The 16,590-nt window shown below is 43.9% G+C and overlaps 2 protein-coding genes across 2 annotated transcripts in view; one reads left to right on the top strand and one right to left on the bottom strand.

The window, feature by feature from the left end:
* Positions 1-1,306: 1,306 nt before the first annotated feature.
* On the top strand, positions 1,307-6,527 carry KLHL34 (kelch like family member 34). Its single transcript, XM_082772820.1, has one exon. The coding sequence runs from the start codon at positions 1,963-1,965 to the stop codon at positions 3,748-3,750; it is 1,788 nt and encodes a 595-aa protein (XP_082628946.1). The 5' UTR covers positions 1,307-1,962; the 3' UTR covers positions 3,751-6,527.
* A 130-nt stretch (positions 6,528-6,657) lies between these two features.
* The window catches only part of CNKSR2 (connector enhancer of kinase suppressor of Ras 2), a 227,637-nt gene continuing 217,704 nt past the window's right edge, over positions 6,658-16,590 (bottom strand). Inside the window, exons 21-22 of the mRNA XM_082772835.1 lie at positions 10,548-10,744; positions 6,658-7,436 (exon numbers count right to left, since the gene is read on the bottom strand). Of these exons, the coding sequence (XP_082628961.1) occupies positions 7,221-7,436; positions 10,548-10,744 (413 nt within the window). The 3' untranslated portion in view covers positions 6,658-7,220. The remainder of the gene's footprint in view (positions 7,437-10,547; positions 10,745-16,590) is intronic.

The raw sequence follows: 16,590 nt of genomic DNA, 5'->3' as shown, positions 1-16,590 counted from the left end.
AATCTGCATGCAATTACAGGAGCTGCTTAACTAGCATGGGTGTTAAATCAGGTCCCAGTTAAATCAGAGCTGTCTCTGTTGGCAGCGCACCACCTTCGTCTGACACTTGACCGATGTGAACTACTGTCTGCATTGTGAGAGGTAAAACCAGTTCAGTTAGCACTGTGTCGCGCCTGGCGCGTGACCACTGAGGGGGTGATGGAGGTGTCTGGACTCTGCTTTGTGCAAAATGGGAATAGCAGCAAACCAGAAGCTTGGCCTCAGCCACACAGCTTTGCTAGCACTTCGCTAGCAACGTCTGAAATGCTTCAGAGTCTGACATGGACACAGGCAAGTCCACTGGAAAAGAGAGAGAAAGCATCCCTTTCCTACATCATCCCCAGTGTCCGTATATGTCATTTTGCTAGCAAGGGGGGTGATTTTATTAACAAGATCCTGATTTATAGTCTATAATGTAATGATAGAAAGTGGGTTTAAGCAGGAAATGAATTTTCAGATATATGCCGCAATGAAGAACGACATTTTTAGAATCGTCCCCCACAAACTGAGTAGAGCGTGTGTAGGTATCAGTCTGCTTGCCAACAGTTTCTGCTCACTAGAAGAGCAGCACGACATACATGGTCTGCACTGGGATCCAGTCAGCTCCCAAACACCCCTCGATTACAGGAATGAACGAGAAATCCCATAAACAAATATAAACAGATGCAGTAAAAAAGTTTTACCTTTGACTTCAGCAAAAGGTGAAAGAAAATGAAAAGAAAGCTGTAAGAGATCAGAATGTGTAGCCTGCTCTGAGCTACTATTCCTGGTAGAAATTAGATCCTGAAAGGCCCAGGTGAAAATCAGAGATAATCCCTGTATACGTGCTTTTAATTGGGACAAGCTGAGAGCAAGAAAGCTGAAGGAGTCAGCTACGGCCCCTCCGCAGGGTTTGTTCCCAGCGAGCACCCGAGGACGCAGTTATGCAAAGCCTCTTCTATAAACAGCCCTGAGTTCACTCTGGCAGAAGTGGGGCTCTATTTCAGTCTCCACCATGCAGAGGCGTTACCCTTGTGCTTCCCATCCCAGCACCCCAGGCCTGCTGCTCTGGCCGTGGCCCCGTGGTCGGCTCCTGCCCATGCCTGCACCGTCGCCCCAGGCCCAAGCCCATGCCCAGCCCCTTGGCGGCCATTTCCTAGCGGGGGGGCCCCAGGGACACTGCGTGAAGCTATTCTGGTAGCTGTGAGTCCTGCCGGTGTCATGTGAACCAAAGGGCCCAGAAATGCATGTCAAATTGGGCCAGTGACTAACCGTGATATTTTGGTTGTCTCCGCGCCTCCCGGGCAAAGATTTATTGTCTGAGAAAACCTTCACGTAATAATCCCCGGGTGCTGACCTGATCTTCAGCTGAGTGAGTGTGAAAAGACGACAAAAAGGGGGCTGCTGTGCTGGGCACAGTCGGGTCTAAACTTATCCGAGGCTGAAACACAAACAAGGGAGGAGAAACACATCTGCTTCTGCCCAGAGCTATGCGCTGGCAGCCAGAGAGGAGCTATTATTTGAGCTGCCTGAGGAGCAAGGAGGGTCGAGGGCGACGGCTGAGCAGACACAAAGTGCCACTGGTTGGGATTGTCATCTAGCTCCCTCATCTGTCACCTGATGGCCAGCCAAGCAAGCACTCAGCCGTGGACCATTCATCCCTGCACAAGCAACAGAGGCGAAAAAAGTAAGCATTCTGCGGCTGTTACAACATTCAGCTGTTTTCTTTATAAAGGAATGCATTGAATTCACTACAACTGTACTAACTACTCCCCTATGCCGGGCAAGAGACTGATTTTTTAATTTTTTTTTTTAGTTGGGCTTTTCTCTAACAGCTGGAGGTCTGTTGGGCATTCATTCAATGGCTGTTGAGTAGGGCAGCTGTTTCACTATCTAATTGCACTTTAACTTTAAAGTGGAGCAGAAAGCATTGCATTACCTACCATGAGCTACTTCCTGTCCTACTGCAAAGCACACTGCACTGCCGTGCTCTCCCAGTACCAGACACTGAGATCAGAGGGCTTTCTGTGTGATATTTTGCTGAAAGTGAAGGAAAATGAATTTCCTGCACATAAGTCCTTGTTGGCGTGCTCCAGCGACTATTTCCGAGCAATGTTCAAAAGTTACACCCAGGAGTCTAAAGCCAATGTGATTCAGCTGCAAGTCGTTTCACCCACTGGTCTCCAGCATGTCCTGGATTTCATTTACACTTCTTTGCTGCCCCTTTCCTTTGAAAGCCTGGAGGAGACCTTGGAGGCTGCAAGCTACTTGCAAGTGACAGATGCTATTGGCTTGTGCAATCAATACTTAGTTAACAACCTTACCTTGGAAAACTGCTGCTTCTCCGCCAACGTCGCCAGGAGGTTCTACCTGCCAGATGCCCTAGTCGCAACAGAAAAATACATTGTCAACAATCTCTGGAAGCTGCTGGACTTGGATTTGGCAGGACTGCTTGAGCTGAACTTCAGGACTTTGCTAACGGTAGTGGAATCCCCAGATCTCCCCATGGTGAAGGAAACCTGCCTGTTGAATCTTGTGCTGCTGTGGCTGAAGCAGGATAAATCCAGGTTGATTCATGGAAGCAGCCTTTTGGAGCACATTAGATATGGTCTCATCCCTGTGGAAGAGCTGAGGAAAACCTACACACAGTCAGAAGTGCCCCTCACTGCAGGTATTAAGTGCCTGATCATTAAAGCAATAAATTACCATACATCTATTTTCAAACAGCCCATCCTGCAGGATAAATCCACTACACTGAGGAACCAGAAAACTCGGATCATTCTGCTGGGGGGAGGGACAGCAAGTGATGGGCTTGTCACTGAAGTGGTGGCCTTTGATGTTTACAATCACAAATGGAGACCTCTTACACAGGTGCAGGACAGGGTGCAGAACCATAGCGTGTGTGTGGTGGGGAATTTCCTCTATGTTTTGGGTGGAGAAATAGAGGGTGGCACTCCGGGTGACACTGACAGAGACAAGATATTATCGGTTACGAACAAGGTCCATCGCTATGATCCAAGGTTTAACACATGGACCCAAATCACGGGCATGCTGGAAAAGAGATGCCAGTTTTCCTGCTGTGTCCTAGGTAATGATATCTTCGCAATTGGTGGACGGGGTGAGAATGGGTCTCTGCATTCATCTGTGGAAGTCTACAACATCAGCAGGGACAGATGGACAAAGGCCAGGGAATTGCCATGCAAGATACATGGCCATGCCAGTGCTGTTTGCAAGAGTATTATATACATTTCAGGTGGCAAATATGCAGACCCAGCCAGCACGAGCAAGGACGTTTATTCTCTGAGTTCGCTCGAGGGGCAATGGATGAAACAAGCTCCCATGAGCATAGCTCGGTTTGGGCATCAGATGGCGACAATCAGAGAAGCCGTATTCACATTTTTAGGTTTATATGAACCATTCTCTGAAATAGAAAGGTATGACCCCGATCAAAACCAATGGACTCGTTTAAGGCCACTGATCTATGACCGATTTTGCTATGGCCTGGCAGTGGTAGAGGAAACGGCTCTTCTTATTGGGGGAAAGAAATGGCAAGACTCGCGGGAAGTCCCCACGCAAGATGTGGTTGGCTACGATATCGACAATGATGGCTGGGAGGAGATCTGCAAAGCCCCCTTGCCCTGGAGCGGGCTGCAGTGTGCAGTGCTGCAGCTCACAGAAGTGGCTGATGAACAGGACATTGACACCCTGCAAAAGAGGCCACTGAACTGCTGAACTAAGGTGTTGCGGAATAATCATCCCAGGAGAAGAGCCAGCAGGGCAGCCCTGGAGAAGAAGAAGAAAATTGCAGTGGCACTGGATGTGACAGAGTTGAGGTTCTGCTTTGATAAGCAAGACGCTGGGTGGAAACAGGCAAGAAAGTTTGGCTGCAGCATGGGAAAAGGTGATGTGATTCACAGAGCTGAAAGCCAGCCTCACTGGGGAAGGATATAGCAAGTCGCAGGTTTGGAGGAGATGAGCTAGGATCATAAACCTGGACTTTTATTTGAAGAATAATACCTGGACAGCAATTAACAGCTGTTGCAAGTCAGATTTTTCAAAGGTTAAAAAGATATAATCCATTTTTTCTGTTTTCTTAATCAGAGGTAATTTTCCCAGTTGGTAAGTGCTATCAAATTGCTGTGCTATGGCTAAGCAAAATGAAAGTGAGATGTATAAAGACTAGAAAATTGATGCCTATGAGAACTAATAACAAGTAGTGCCAAGGAAAAGCTATTATTTGATACGCTACATACTAGGCAAGAGTGCCTTAGCTAACCAGCATGAAATTACTGGACAGAAACCATGGATTTTTTGAAATTTAGCCTCAGTTATGGCCATATGTTAAAACAGTGATTGTTTCATAGAAGCCACTTCTCTCTGAGCGGCTTTTGTTGTAGCATGCCTTTCAGATGCTTATTTTGTATTATTTTAAACACACGTATTCCTGGTACAGTACATTTCTTTTGTATCCAACCATTGTGTTAGTTTAGATGGCTAGAGCTGAATGGCTATACTTTCTGTAAGACCCTGTGAAACATGTTTCAGGAGCTGCTGTATCTAATCCCCCTGGCACTTACCTCAATAGCATACATTGCTTTATCATGCCAGGTCATAATGGTAAACTTGTTCATTGTTGAACTGGTGCATGAGAGAACCCTGCAGTCAAAAAAAGGTTTAATTTTATCAAAGATTGCAAAGGGGAGGAAGGCAATGGAAGGCTGCCAGCAGTCTTTATTCAGTGTCTGCCTACATCGAAACCAGCAATGTCTTACTTCTTTTTGGCCATGTTGGCAGTTTGAAGAAACAGATTGTGGAAGAACTTGAAGGCATGCTGATCTCTGAAATGCAGGTAAAATGGTCAGATGCCACAGAATTGCTTTTGTATGCAGTAAATTGAAACTTGAATCACAGGCATTCATTTAAAAGCTAAATTTATTGTACTTCATTTTACAGTGTTCCCTTTCTAGGCTGAGAGTTAATACAATAAAAATATATATAGAAGAACATTTAATAGTCTTAAAAGAAGGCAGCACAATGGATAGGACACATGTTCTTTGTCACTAGACTAGCTTAAAAACTGTAATGTTTAATTTTCACCTTTAAAGCAATCAAGCTGACTTTACTAATGTAAAGTGCAGGCAGAATAGCTGTTGCATAGCAACAGATCTAAGTCTCCTGAACTGCCTTGGTTTTGACAAGGAATCAACTACACAATGTGCATATACATCCATCAGATATAAAGAGTTTTTATATGAATATATTTACTTTTGGTCCAGTAAAACAATAGCAAGAGAATCTAAATGCTTGGAACAATAGCACAACCCATTTCATGTCAAGCATTTTTAAAGAGAAATGTACAAAACCTCACAAATTTAATATACAAGTCAGTATCCATGCAGTAAATAAATGTCCAGTTTATACAAACAATATTCTTCTAAATGGTACAAATATTACACTGGATCCAGAATTCTATACAAATGTTAATATGTGATTTGTCATCCATATGGACTTGAATATAGGATCACTGAAAATGGGCTACAGAAAGGCCACTCTTCTGTACAGTTGTGCAAAATCTGCAAAACATTTGCAATCCAAATGCAATAAAGTAACAAGAAAGAGCAAGGAATAAAAAGAAAAAGAGAGGAAAAAAAAAATCTGTCCATTCTTTCCTTCATCCTGTCATGATATAATTGCCAGGAAATATCAGAGCTCATAAAGTTTTAAGTACATTCACTGAGCTGTACAAGCAATAGTCTAAAGTTGGTTAAGCATACAACTCACTGTTAAAAGAATAAAGGAGGCTGTCCCTTTTCACATGAGCATTATTAAGCCATGTCATGTGTCCTAACTTATGCAGCAAAACACTGAAAAGCAGCACAAATGTTTTGTCATGCTCTGATCACTTTTGAAAACAAGCCCATGAAGAGTAAATAGATGATTTAAGATTTACCTCCCACTTTCCTATTGCAGGCAGGTGCCTAGCTCTAAGGAGATATTTCTGCCCACATTCACTGGTTGTCTCCAGCACATCTCAACTCTCCTGGAAGTTTAAAACACTTCAGCTAGCTTGCAAACTCAGCAGAACCCAGAGACATCCCTTCCCATTCAAAGACAGAACAGAGGCTTTTTGAGTTCTCAGTCATTTTTCAGGTTTTGTGCTCATATCTGTTCCCATCACACATTTTCCCCAAGTACAATATGGCCAAATCTCACAGCTTGGAAAACACATAGGAGAGTACTTGAAAAACTGTATTCATTGCTTTTCTATTGTAGGAATTTTCAAAGCCTCTCAGGTTCAGAGCAGTTTGTTGGGAACCTTTTTCACTCCTGCTTTTCTGGGCAAGAGAAACACTGTTACCAAGGATGTTCAAAGTCTATCTTTTCTCTTTTGCAAAATCTGCAGATTATACCATTGCCTTCAGTACAAAAACAGCATAAATAACAGTACCATGACTAATTAAAACAAAGAAACAAACAAAAAACAAACAACAACAACAAAAAAAACACAACCAGATGTGATTAAGAAACAAGTAACACATAATTTGGTCTTAATTAGAATATAAACCAGCATCCCTTTGCACTGATGGTAAGCCTTAGCAACAGGCTTTAAAAAAGCACAAAGAAATAAGACCTAACTGTTTGAGACTTAAATTTACATCAGTCATTTTGTCTGCTGATTTTCACCTCTTTATGTGTTTGACAAAACTGAAACAAAACCACTGCATTACACTTTTTCCCTGTTATGTAAGAAAACTCCTAGAGTTTCTCATTAAATAGATTTTTTTTTTAGTTCTCCCATCACCAAAATAGTACCTGCACTCCAAAAATGCAATGCATTACTCGAATTATATAATATAAAATATCATTGTAAAAGCGACCTTCGATAACAAAACCTTTAGCTTGTCAAACTTCCTCTGTGAAGGCCACAGTCTTCCAAAAAATGCTTTTAAATACTTTTCTTTAATAGGTAAGGATCACGTTCTTTATTTCACAGAAGGTAAACACAAGCAGAGCGTTGGTAGCGTATAAAATGTACAAATCCTCATTAAAGACATGGTATCGCTGACCATTGAAGGTTTACTTCACACAGCTGAGTAACATTAAAATATAATTTACTAGAGCTCCCACAGATTGATATAAAAACTACTTTATGCACTTAAGTAAAGGCCTGGAGTGTAGCAAGTGGACTAAAAGAGGGCCCCTTATACATGCGTTTCAATGTAGGAGTGCGTGTGTGCTAAGGAGGCTAGAAGTGCATCGACCTCGGACGAGCCGTTAACAGAGTCCCGCGGGGTGCTGCTGTGACAGATGTCCCAGAAGATATCAAGGTACATTTGCTTCCATTCTTGAAAGTCTCTAGACGTCAGGTCTGGATTATCCAGAACTTTGTCAATAATGGCTACTTCTCCTTCCCTGGCCTGTGAGGGAAGAGAGACAAGCAGAGTCAGAGTGGGCGATGAGCAGGCTGCGCAGATGGGATGGGAACGGAGGCAGGCCATGGAGGTCTGGGAAGCAGGGAGCTGCCTGGCTGTCATGAGACTGTCTGCAAGCAGCAGCCCCTCCTGCCGGGTGTTGCTCATCACCCTGTGGGGATGGGGCTTCCCTCACCTTGTCCCTGTTCCCCAGAAACGGGCCCTATTCCCCCCCTCACCCCTTGTTCAGCTCGTGCGAGAAGCAAGCCCCGCGCTGTTTACTACAAGCTGCCTTTGTTTCTCAGGATCAGTTTCGTGCTGCTGAGTGCCATCTGTTTGCTCTTCTTGATCAGCATGAGAAATACCGTGTTTGTGCGTGGGATGCGGACAGATGGCCTCTCGCCGCCAGCAGAGCTAAGCCTTTCTTACCAGCCATGTCTTAGGGACATTTGAGCGCTGTGCTGCAAACGCCTGTGCAGGGAGGCATTACCTTGGTAACTCATCCTCACCAGCACTCCAGTATACGTGATGGGCTGGCTGGTTGCTACCTCCTCCTACCACTGCGGTGGCAAACAGAAGGCAGAAATGGGTAAAACCTAACACAGCTGCTAGCACATCCTTACCCATCATGGGGGCAGGAAATGTGGCTGTATCCTAATCGCTGGCTGGTGATTAGTTTATCGAGAGATGACAGACAGACAGCATGGGTCAGATTAAGCCTCAGATACACATGAAGCCACTCAAGGTTGTTGCAAGCAGTGGAAGATGGATGCACCATCCTTGAGCCCGAGAGGCACAGGAAACATGCAGGCTTCCTGCACTTCTCTGTGTAGACATGGTACGGTCACCAGCAGCCTCCTCTCTATCCTCCATACCACATGGGTTTCATGGTCCTCATTGCTAACTGGTATTTGCCATGTTCATACTGTGAGTATGATAAATCTTTCTGGGGAGCATGTTAAGGGAAGATTAAGTGGTGTCAGCCTACACTGGTGGGAGAGGATCAGAAAGGTCAGAGAAGCCACCAATAAGCAGTATGTTGAAAGGTATTTTTCATGCTTTGCAATCAGTAGCTAATTAATGCTACATGCTAGAATACTAATTTTCAGAAACGGAGGTACAGCTGAGGCTGACCAGTGGAAGTGAAATTTTGGGCTCTCCTCGTTGCCAAATCTCTGCAGGAACTACCATAATGTGCTTCTTGCAGATCGTGACCTGTACCCACCACACAGTACTGCCAGTCAGGTGGCTCATAATTGCTGTCAGGAGAATGGTTTTGTGGTTAAGTCATGACAAAGAGAGCAGAGGGGTCTCTCCACTGAGGACTTGGGTGATGGAACAGAGAGGATGGATGGTAAGAGCTAGAAGCAATTTGGAGGGCTGTATCAGATTACTAATAGTGGATGAATTCAAGGAGAGTTCAGAACACCAAACCTAACTGGCTGGTGCAAACGGATGCATTCAGGAAGAAGAAACCAATAGCATTGATAAAAATGAGGAACAATTGATTAAATAACAACAGTAGCTCCTATACTACTACCAGTAGCATAGCAGTGGTGGAGCTAGAAACTCTTAATGAGTTACCATCATGCACGTGCTACTCTGTACAGTTGCCATATGCAAGAAACAGGAATTATCTGTCTTTGGTACTTGCTGGCATTGCATTGCCAATTATTTGTGGCATTCTTGTCCAAACAAAAATGGTGACTGATTTAGAAAATATGTCTTGTGGGAAGAGAAATGTGTTCGATTGGTCTAAATGACAGAGGTCCCAGAGAAGCATGAAAACAGGCACCTGCTGGGTCAAAGGGATGAGCTGCTTTGGGAAGTTCCTGGAGGAAAGCAATTCAATCTGTAGGAAACCATTGGTATAAGGTAGCTCAGGTATCAATAAACGCTAACAAGAAAGGCAATTAAGCATGGCAACAAGCTGCTGATACTGAACCTCTAGGTTGTGTAATTACTGAAAGTATCATGAAGTGTTTGCTTGCTTGTTTGTTTTTTAAGTTTTGTGCCAACATCTCTTGCACACTTTTGGTATGAGTGATCCCACCATGGTGCAAAAGCACAGGTACTGTGTGAGCCTCCTGCCTGCTCTAAACATTAACATGAGATTACTGGGATTTTGTCTCCATTTCTCATGTTATAGAAGTCACATGGAAAGCACAGACTTTCTGCCACCCTCCAAACCTGTAAAGTCTCACATACTCAGATACTTTCAGTTGCCTTCAATGAGATGATACAGCGCAAAAAGTTAAGCACGGGTAAGATATATTTTTTTTTCAGGATGGGAGCCCCACAGCATGAAAATAATATTGCTAAAGTGCTTCTCTAGGTGATGGAAAACTAAATTAATTAATGTTGATAAAGCCCTCTTTGATGAAAGCTGTTACAAAATCCACTGCACAATTATCTAGTGACTTAAAATGTGGTAATTTAATATAGTTAACAGGGTCCCTGGGGAAATCCAGCATATTGTTTGCTGAAATCTCTAACAGTACAGATTTGAAACTGCTGTAACAAATAAAGAAGCTGACAGGGAGGTTAAATTAGCTGCGGTACACTTACAATAATGATAAAAATCTTCAAATCTATCATTACCACTATCTATTTATTTAATCAGTCCTACTGATTAAATACAATGATACCAGTCTATGCAGAAACCAAGCACACTGTTCATTCCCCAGCAAGCTCAACAATCAGGAAATAATCAAATGTTTTAAAAGGTACTGCTCCCTTCTGAAGGGCTGACTTTGCTTCACTTTAGACTTTGGCAAATGCAGAGTAAATGTGTTTTGATAAATGAAAATGTTCAGGGACAAAGAAGAGATTAAGGTCTCCTCTGATAATTTAGTGTCAAATGATGTTATACTAGCTAGGGGAGGAGCAGCTCATTGAGATTTTATCTGTGCACAAATAAAAACCAATCCCCTCACTTTGACTACTCTCCCAAAGCACATTTTTGTCTGCTGTGAGAACAGGAGTTAACTATGTCTTCCTTGCTTGTTTCACACACCACATTCAGCCTGGACTCCAGCCGCACACAATTAATCTGTATTCAGATAAAATACAGCCAGGTCCAACCCTCAGGCTGGACTTTCCTCCCTGTTATCTCACCTTTAAAGTGCTTTTCAGAATTCGCAGCTGGTGTAGTTTTTCATTGACTACTGGATCGCTACATCTCTTTATAAAAGATTTCTTATACTCCAGCTTAGTGGAAATCCGGCGGTCTCCTAAAGGAGACAGGCTGGCCTGCTCCAAGGCTCTGTACAAATCCTGCAAGGAGTCTGCTGCTTTTTCTTCTATAGTTTCAACTGTAATGAGGAAGGGGGAAGAAGAGGAGGAAAAAATAGAGAAAGGATCAGTGTATCATTAACATGATTATACGACAATCTACCCAAGCCCTTTGCAAAATGTTTAGCAGGCTTAACCAGACCATAAGGAGAATATTTCACACCTCCTAAGTTTCAAGAAGTGAAGAGAAAGTGCCAGTGAAGTGCCACAATGAGCTGAGCTGAGTGGTGACCAGTAGGTACCATGGCAGCCCTGGGGGAGCAGCCAGCTCCATCCCTGCTGTCCCTCGCACACTGACACTCCTGTGCACACAACAGCTGGCCACTGCCTGTGCACAACCTTCTGTACAGATCCAGAGCCCTCTGGACCCTCCCACCCAGTCTTGGATTTCATAATTGTGTGTGTTTTCCTGCCCTGATGTGCCTTGCCTAATGTTTGGTTTCAAGCATTACTTTTATCCCATGACTGACCCTGCACCAAGACAGAGACATTTTTACTGGCTGAAAGCTCAGCACATGGTGAGGTACCCACATGTTGTGAACCTCAGCACTCCCAGGTGTTTAGAGGTTTATTTATTTATTTTTAATGTTGCACAAACAGGGATGATAGCTAGTGTTTAAAAGAGACATTGCTATGCTGTGAACACATGTCCACGAGGAGCTACCTGAAGCAACCTCCTGTTGAAACCCCTACCATGCAGCGCAGCAACTACTCACCTCAGGCTCACGCAAGAACTCCAGAGATCAAGATCTCCACATCCCATCACAAAAAGTGTTGGCATTTTTATAGTTCTTTACACAGTTAAAGAAATTTGTGGACAGCAACTAATCTTGATAGATCTCTCATCAGTTTATTCCTCTGCCCTTTTCTGGAGGGCAGTTTTTAAAGCATTCATTTTTTTTGTTTTTGTTTTTAAGAGACATGAAGACATGAAGAAAGGTTAGAAGCCTTTTATTGATGAAGGTGTTTTGGGTCTGTACAGAGCTGTTGAGTTCCCTCGGTTGATAAATATTCGCTTGTTAAATCCTCCTGTCATGTGGTACACTGCTTGGAGAACTGAATTCAACACTATATGGCCAAGCAGAACTTGAAGAAAAATATAAATGAGATGCAGCTCTTTCTTTTCAAATTCTTTCTTATTAAGACTTCTAATGCGTTAAAGGGCAAAGCATTCAATAGCCAAATACTTGGTTAAAATTCTCCATAATCTTGATTTTTATGTGTTCTTTAAAATTCCCTGCAGCAATAAGAAATTGGATGTTTGGAGTATTTCTATCAGTTTTCTCTCAACATTGAATTCCACTAGTCTGAAGTTGGGGAATGGGAGAGATTTTCTAAAAGGTAAAAACCGACATCTAACAGGAGTATTTTACATCTGCTTCTCTCCTATTCTCCCTTGCTACGCAAAACAAAAAAGATCCTTCCTCATGTTTCTTCTTCAGCAGCATAACTGCTTTGTATCCTCAGGGGTTAATACGGGGAAAGTCTACTGAAGGAGAGAGCCAGTGCTTTGACTCCATGTCACTGTAATTTATTCTGCTAGGGTGAGCAAGAGCCTGGACCAGCACCCAGCCACCACATCCAGGCTTGCCACTGAAAACCCGCAACATCCCAAAACATGAAAGGTCCCCACCATGGCCACAGACAAAGTTTGGGTTCAACCCCGAGGTTGCACCTGGAGTGAGAAGTGCCTATAGCAAACCTGGGAGGCAGCATGGCCCCTGTAGCTTCAAATGCCAGGTCGTGGGGCTAGTGCAGGCCTCCCTGCCTGTGCCACCAACCTCCTGGGGCTCACCCCTCATCCTCTCAGGCATGCACCCCAGTGTGGGTGCAAGAGGGGCTATGGACGGTTGGTGGGACTGGCTCCAGGACTGCGTGGGAAGATGCAGAGCACTACCGGGACACAACATGGGCAGAATTAGGCCTCAGCCTGGCTGCCCTCGAGCAGCACTGGCTGGCAGGTCTTTGAAACGCCTCAGTGCATCGCCTCTACCCAGCTGGGGCTGCCTTCCCCCGGGAGCTGTCACCGCTGTGCTGTACTTATGGGAGGCATGTGGAAGAGGGAACAGGATCTGCTAGGAAGGCAAGAGCAGGGAAGACAAAGAGCATGTCCCTTCCTTGAAGTGCCTCACTGCTGATGACACTCGGGAAGCACAAGCAGGACAAGAGGCCACCTCTTTCCACCCACAGCTGGGGCGAGGGTGGCACATGTCATGCTAACACATCCCAAGCACTTGAGGTTTTCCAGAGAAACACTGAAAGTGATGGTACTTACTCTCTCAATGGCTGGAGTAGGCTCTCAGTAGGCGGGAATGAAATTACACACGAATCTCCCCTCCCTCAACCTTCTGCTAAAGGCTTTGATTGATTTCCTGTGGGCGTTGGTGCAAACCTTGGTGCCATAAAGGATCTGAGATACTTGATGAAATATAAAGCTGCGCTATAAAAATATATATAAATGTAATTTTTAAAAAATGGTGTATTTTCATGCAAGTGATATACTATTACAGCAAAGCTGTCTTTTTAAGGAAAGATAAGGCCTTGGGTAATGCCTTCTTTATGAAGAAAATATGGCCTAATGGGATTTGCAGATGACCTCAGAAGAGCAGCCAATGCAGCAGGTTGCAATTCTCCCTCACTTGGCTGCTGAGTCATGGGCTGCAGCTCCCTGGCCACTTCATTCCTCTGAATACATCATCAGGTGCTCGTTTCCACACACTGACAGAAAGGATAGTCTCTTTCTGAAACAATAACATTGTCCCCTGTCTCACGTAAGCCTCAGAGAACTCTGTAATTTTGGGGCAGAAATGAAGTTGCATAAACTCTGCAGCACACGGGATCTAAATTCAGAACCATAGCTTCCAAATACAGGAACACACAGGTACTGAATTTTGTAACAACAAAGCTTCTGCTGTGTCTTCAAGTGAAGGCAGAACCATTTGCATTAAATTTAGGAGCTGTAAGATAGCTCTAGGCTATTAGACTATTACAGTCTAGTAAATGATATGTTATTATTTTTTTACTATTTTGCTTTCCACTGGGAATAGTTTCTGAACTTCTTGTACTTTGCTCTCACTTCTTAAATGCCATAAATATCTGTATCTACCTTTACATTTTCTCAGGAGAGGAAGCTGCAGATTGTGGGTGAAACTATACAAAGTCTGATGGTTTTTTGTTTGTTTGTTTGTTTTTCACACTATTCTCTTGTTTGTGTTTAAAATGACTAAGCCCTGAACTCCATGAAGCAATGTGTAACTACCTCCTGGTTCCATTGGGCTATTAACCTTTCCATTATTTCCCTCTTAAAAAACAATATTCAAAGAGCAATAAATAAGAACATCATGTGCTTGAGTGAAAAGTGATCAGAGAGAAACAGCCAGCCCTGCTATTTACATGGACTGAGAGCTGAGCGGTCTGTGCAAACCGATGATTCAGGAAGATGGTACTGAACTAGGCACATGTAGGTCACCGCTGCAAGCCAGCTGGATAATACATCCGGACACAATAATCTCTAGGTATGTATTTCTCACAAATCTTCTCTAAATGGCATAATGTAGTGGAGGTTTCTGCACTCTGTGACTCACTTTCCCTGTAAAAACTCAAGCTACTGAAAGCTTGCACAGTTTCTCCGTTTCGGTGAGGTACCAGATGAACCAGTGATTGCACCCAGGGCTATGAGTGCACACAGCTGCCCACACAAGGACCACACAACACTGATCACAAGCTTTGTCACCTGCTGTGCTGACAAAGTCAGATTTTTCAAGGGCTGAAGCTCTCCTTTAAGGCCCCTCTGTACTTTGCACGTGCCTCCTAAAGCCACCCAAGCATGTCCCGTCATCTTCAGGCTCCTCATCCTGACTGATGGATACAATTGCTACTCTGATGGCTTTCTCCATTTTTTCTGCTATCTTTTCTGCCAACTTCACAGCTTAGTGACACACTTTCCTTCTCTGTGCAACTCCTTGCATGCACGCCTACTACTCCAGTTGCAATTAGCCCTGCATTTCAACAACGTTACCACCCTCTCCAAATTGTGAGAAAGCTGAGCTGCCGCAAAGTCTGCAACAGAGAGCGAACAATGCACAAACAGACTGAAATCCCCTGGCTACACTGAAATCCATACTCCCGTTTTCATTCTATTTGGTGAGCTCACTGTCTCTGGCAGAGGAACCTGCTCAGCTCAGCTCTCTCAGGATATTAAGGAGGTTAGAACACAGTGCCAGTCACATTATTAAGCCACTGCTGTATCTTATTTTCCTTCTAAAAATCTCTCAGGGTTTGCTTCCAGTTTTAAAATCACACCTTTGCACTTCACCTTTTACACAGGGGAGGCACCTGTCTGAAGCCTCCTGGAGACTTTTGGGGACTGTCAGTAAATGCTCCACTAAAACTGAAAGCATTGTTGGCCTCTGGGACATGGTCCTAAGCTTAGGACGTGGTCCTAAGATAAAACAAGCCCTGACATCATCTCACACTGAAATCACTGTGGTTTTTTGTTTGTTTGTTTGTTGTGATTTTTGTTTGTTTGTGCTTTCTTGACCCTGTTGCATCCACATTGGAACAAGAGAAGCCATATAACACCTGCCACTGGCTAACTAGTAAGTGATATAATCCTAGGGCTGATGCAGCATTTTGCACTTTTCCTATGCCACAGCAGGTTGTGTATGCCACATCCAACCAACAGGTTAGTCAAAAACCACTGGATCCTGCAGCAATGCCACTGCCCAGTCATGCAGCATGCAAATACCTTCTGCCTTCAAGCCCCAAACTCTGTCTCTCCAACCATGAGAGCCATCATGCAGGCAGGGGCAGGGCATGTAATGTGGCCAAGGTGGCCAACAGCTGGGCTGGGGTGGTGAGCTTCAGGGAATGGTCAGAGAAAGACAGAAGTGATGCACCCAAATTTAAGGCAAGAAAGAAAAAGGATAGGAGGATAGTGGATGTGGGTTTTAGCTGTGTTGGAAGGGAGAGAAGACAGCCTCCAAAGAAGCAGTTTCTGTTTTCTCAGTGCACAGCTTAAATGTACCTTTGCTTCTGTTCAGGTTAATGATTAGATTCCAAACTGCACAAGAGGGAGACATATCCAAATGCTTATGATGCAAAGAAACAGGAATTACAGTCATTTTTTACACTATTTGGGTGGATGACAGGCAGACAAAGCTAGCTATTTCCTTTCTCCTGGTCTACAAGATAAAAGGAAAGGAACGTTGAAACCAATAGCAGGAGACAGCTGTGTGCTGCATATCGAGTCAGCCCTGCACACATATGTAGGGAGCCCCAGTGACATGGGAGATTGGCCCCTGTTAGGAGAGCACCACAAGCCACATAGTGCAGTGTTTGAGCGTGGCAAGGTGCAGGCAGTGTGGCATACAAGGAGACATCCTTCAGGTCTACATGGAGGCCAATGGCTAGTCATCTGCTCTGGGTAACAAGGAGCAGATTTCCCCATTAAAGCACAAAGAGAAAACTGTCTTCTCTTACTCCACATTATGGCAAAATCAAGGCCTGTATGGGCATGTGAGTATATAGATGCATATGTATGAGTATATATACATGTATACATAGATGTATATACATATATATAAACATATACACATAAACCTATTAATGAGAACTTTCCATAAATGAAGAAAAGATTAAGCAAGCTTAAGAAAAGCTTAAGAAAAGCTGGGGGCTTCTTGTGCAATACCTGGCCTTTGCAGTCCATCTGTTATCCCTTCCCTTTATCTGCCCTTTTCTGACTTGTGCAATCCTCCATCCTTTTGGCCCTTCAAAATACTGACCCACCTGGCTGAAAGTGCAGGATTTTCCCCAATGCCTTGAGTTGAGGAAGGCAGTGTTTAGAAACAGACTTTGATACCTGTGT

Source organism: Aythya marila (assembly GCF_965140915.1).
Source record: "Aythya marila genome assembly, chromosome: 1".
In the NCBI taxonomy this organism is placed as follows: domain Eukaryota; kingdom Metazoa; phylum Chordata; class Aves; order Anseriformes; family Anatidae; genus Aythya; species Aythya marila.
Note: the sequence above shows the minus strand (reverse complement) of the source record. Positions and strands in the feature narration are given on the sequence as shown.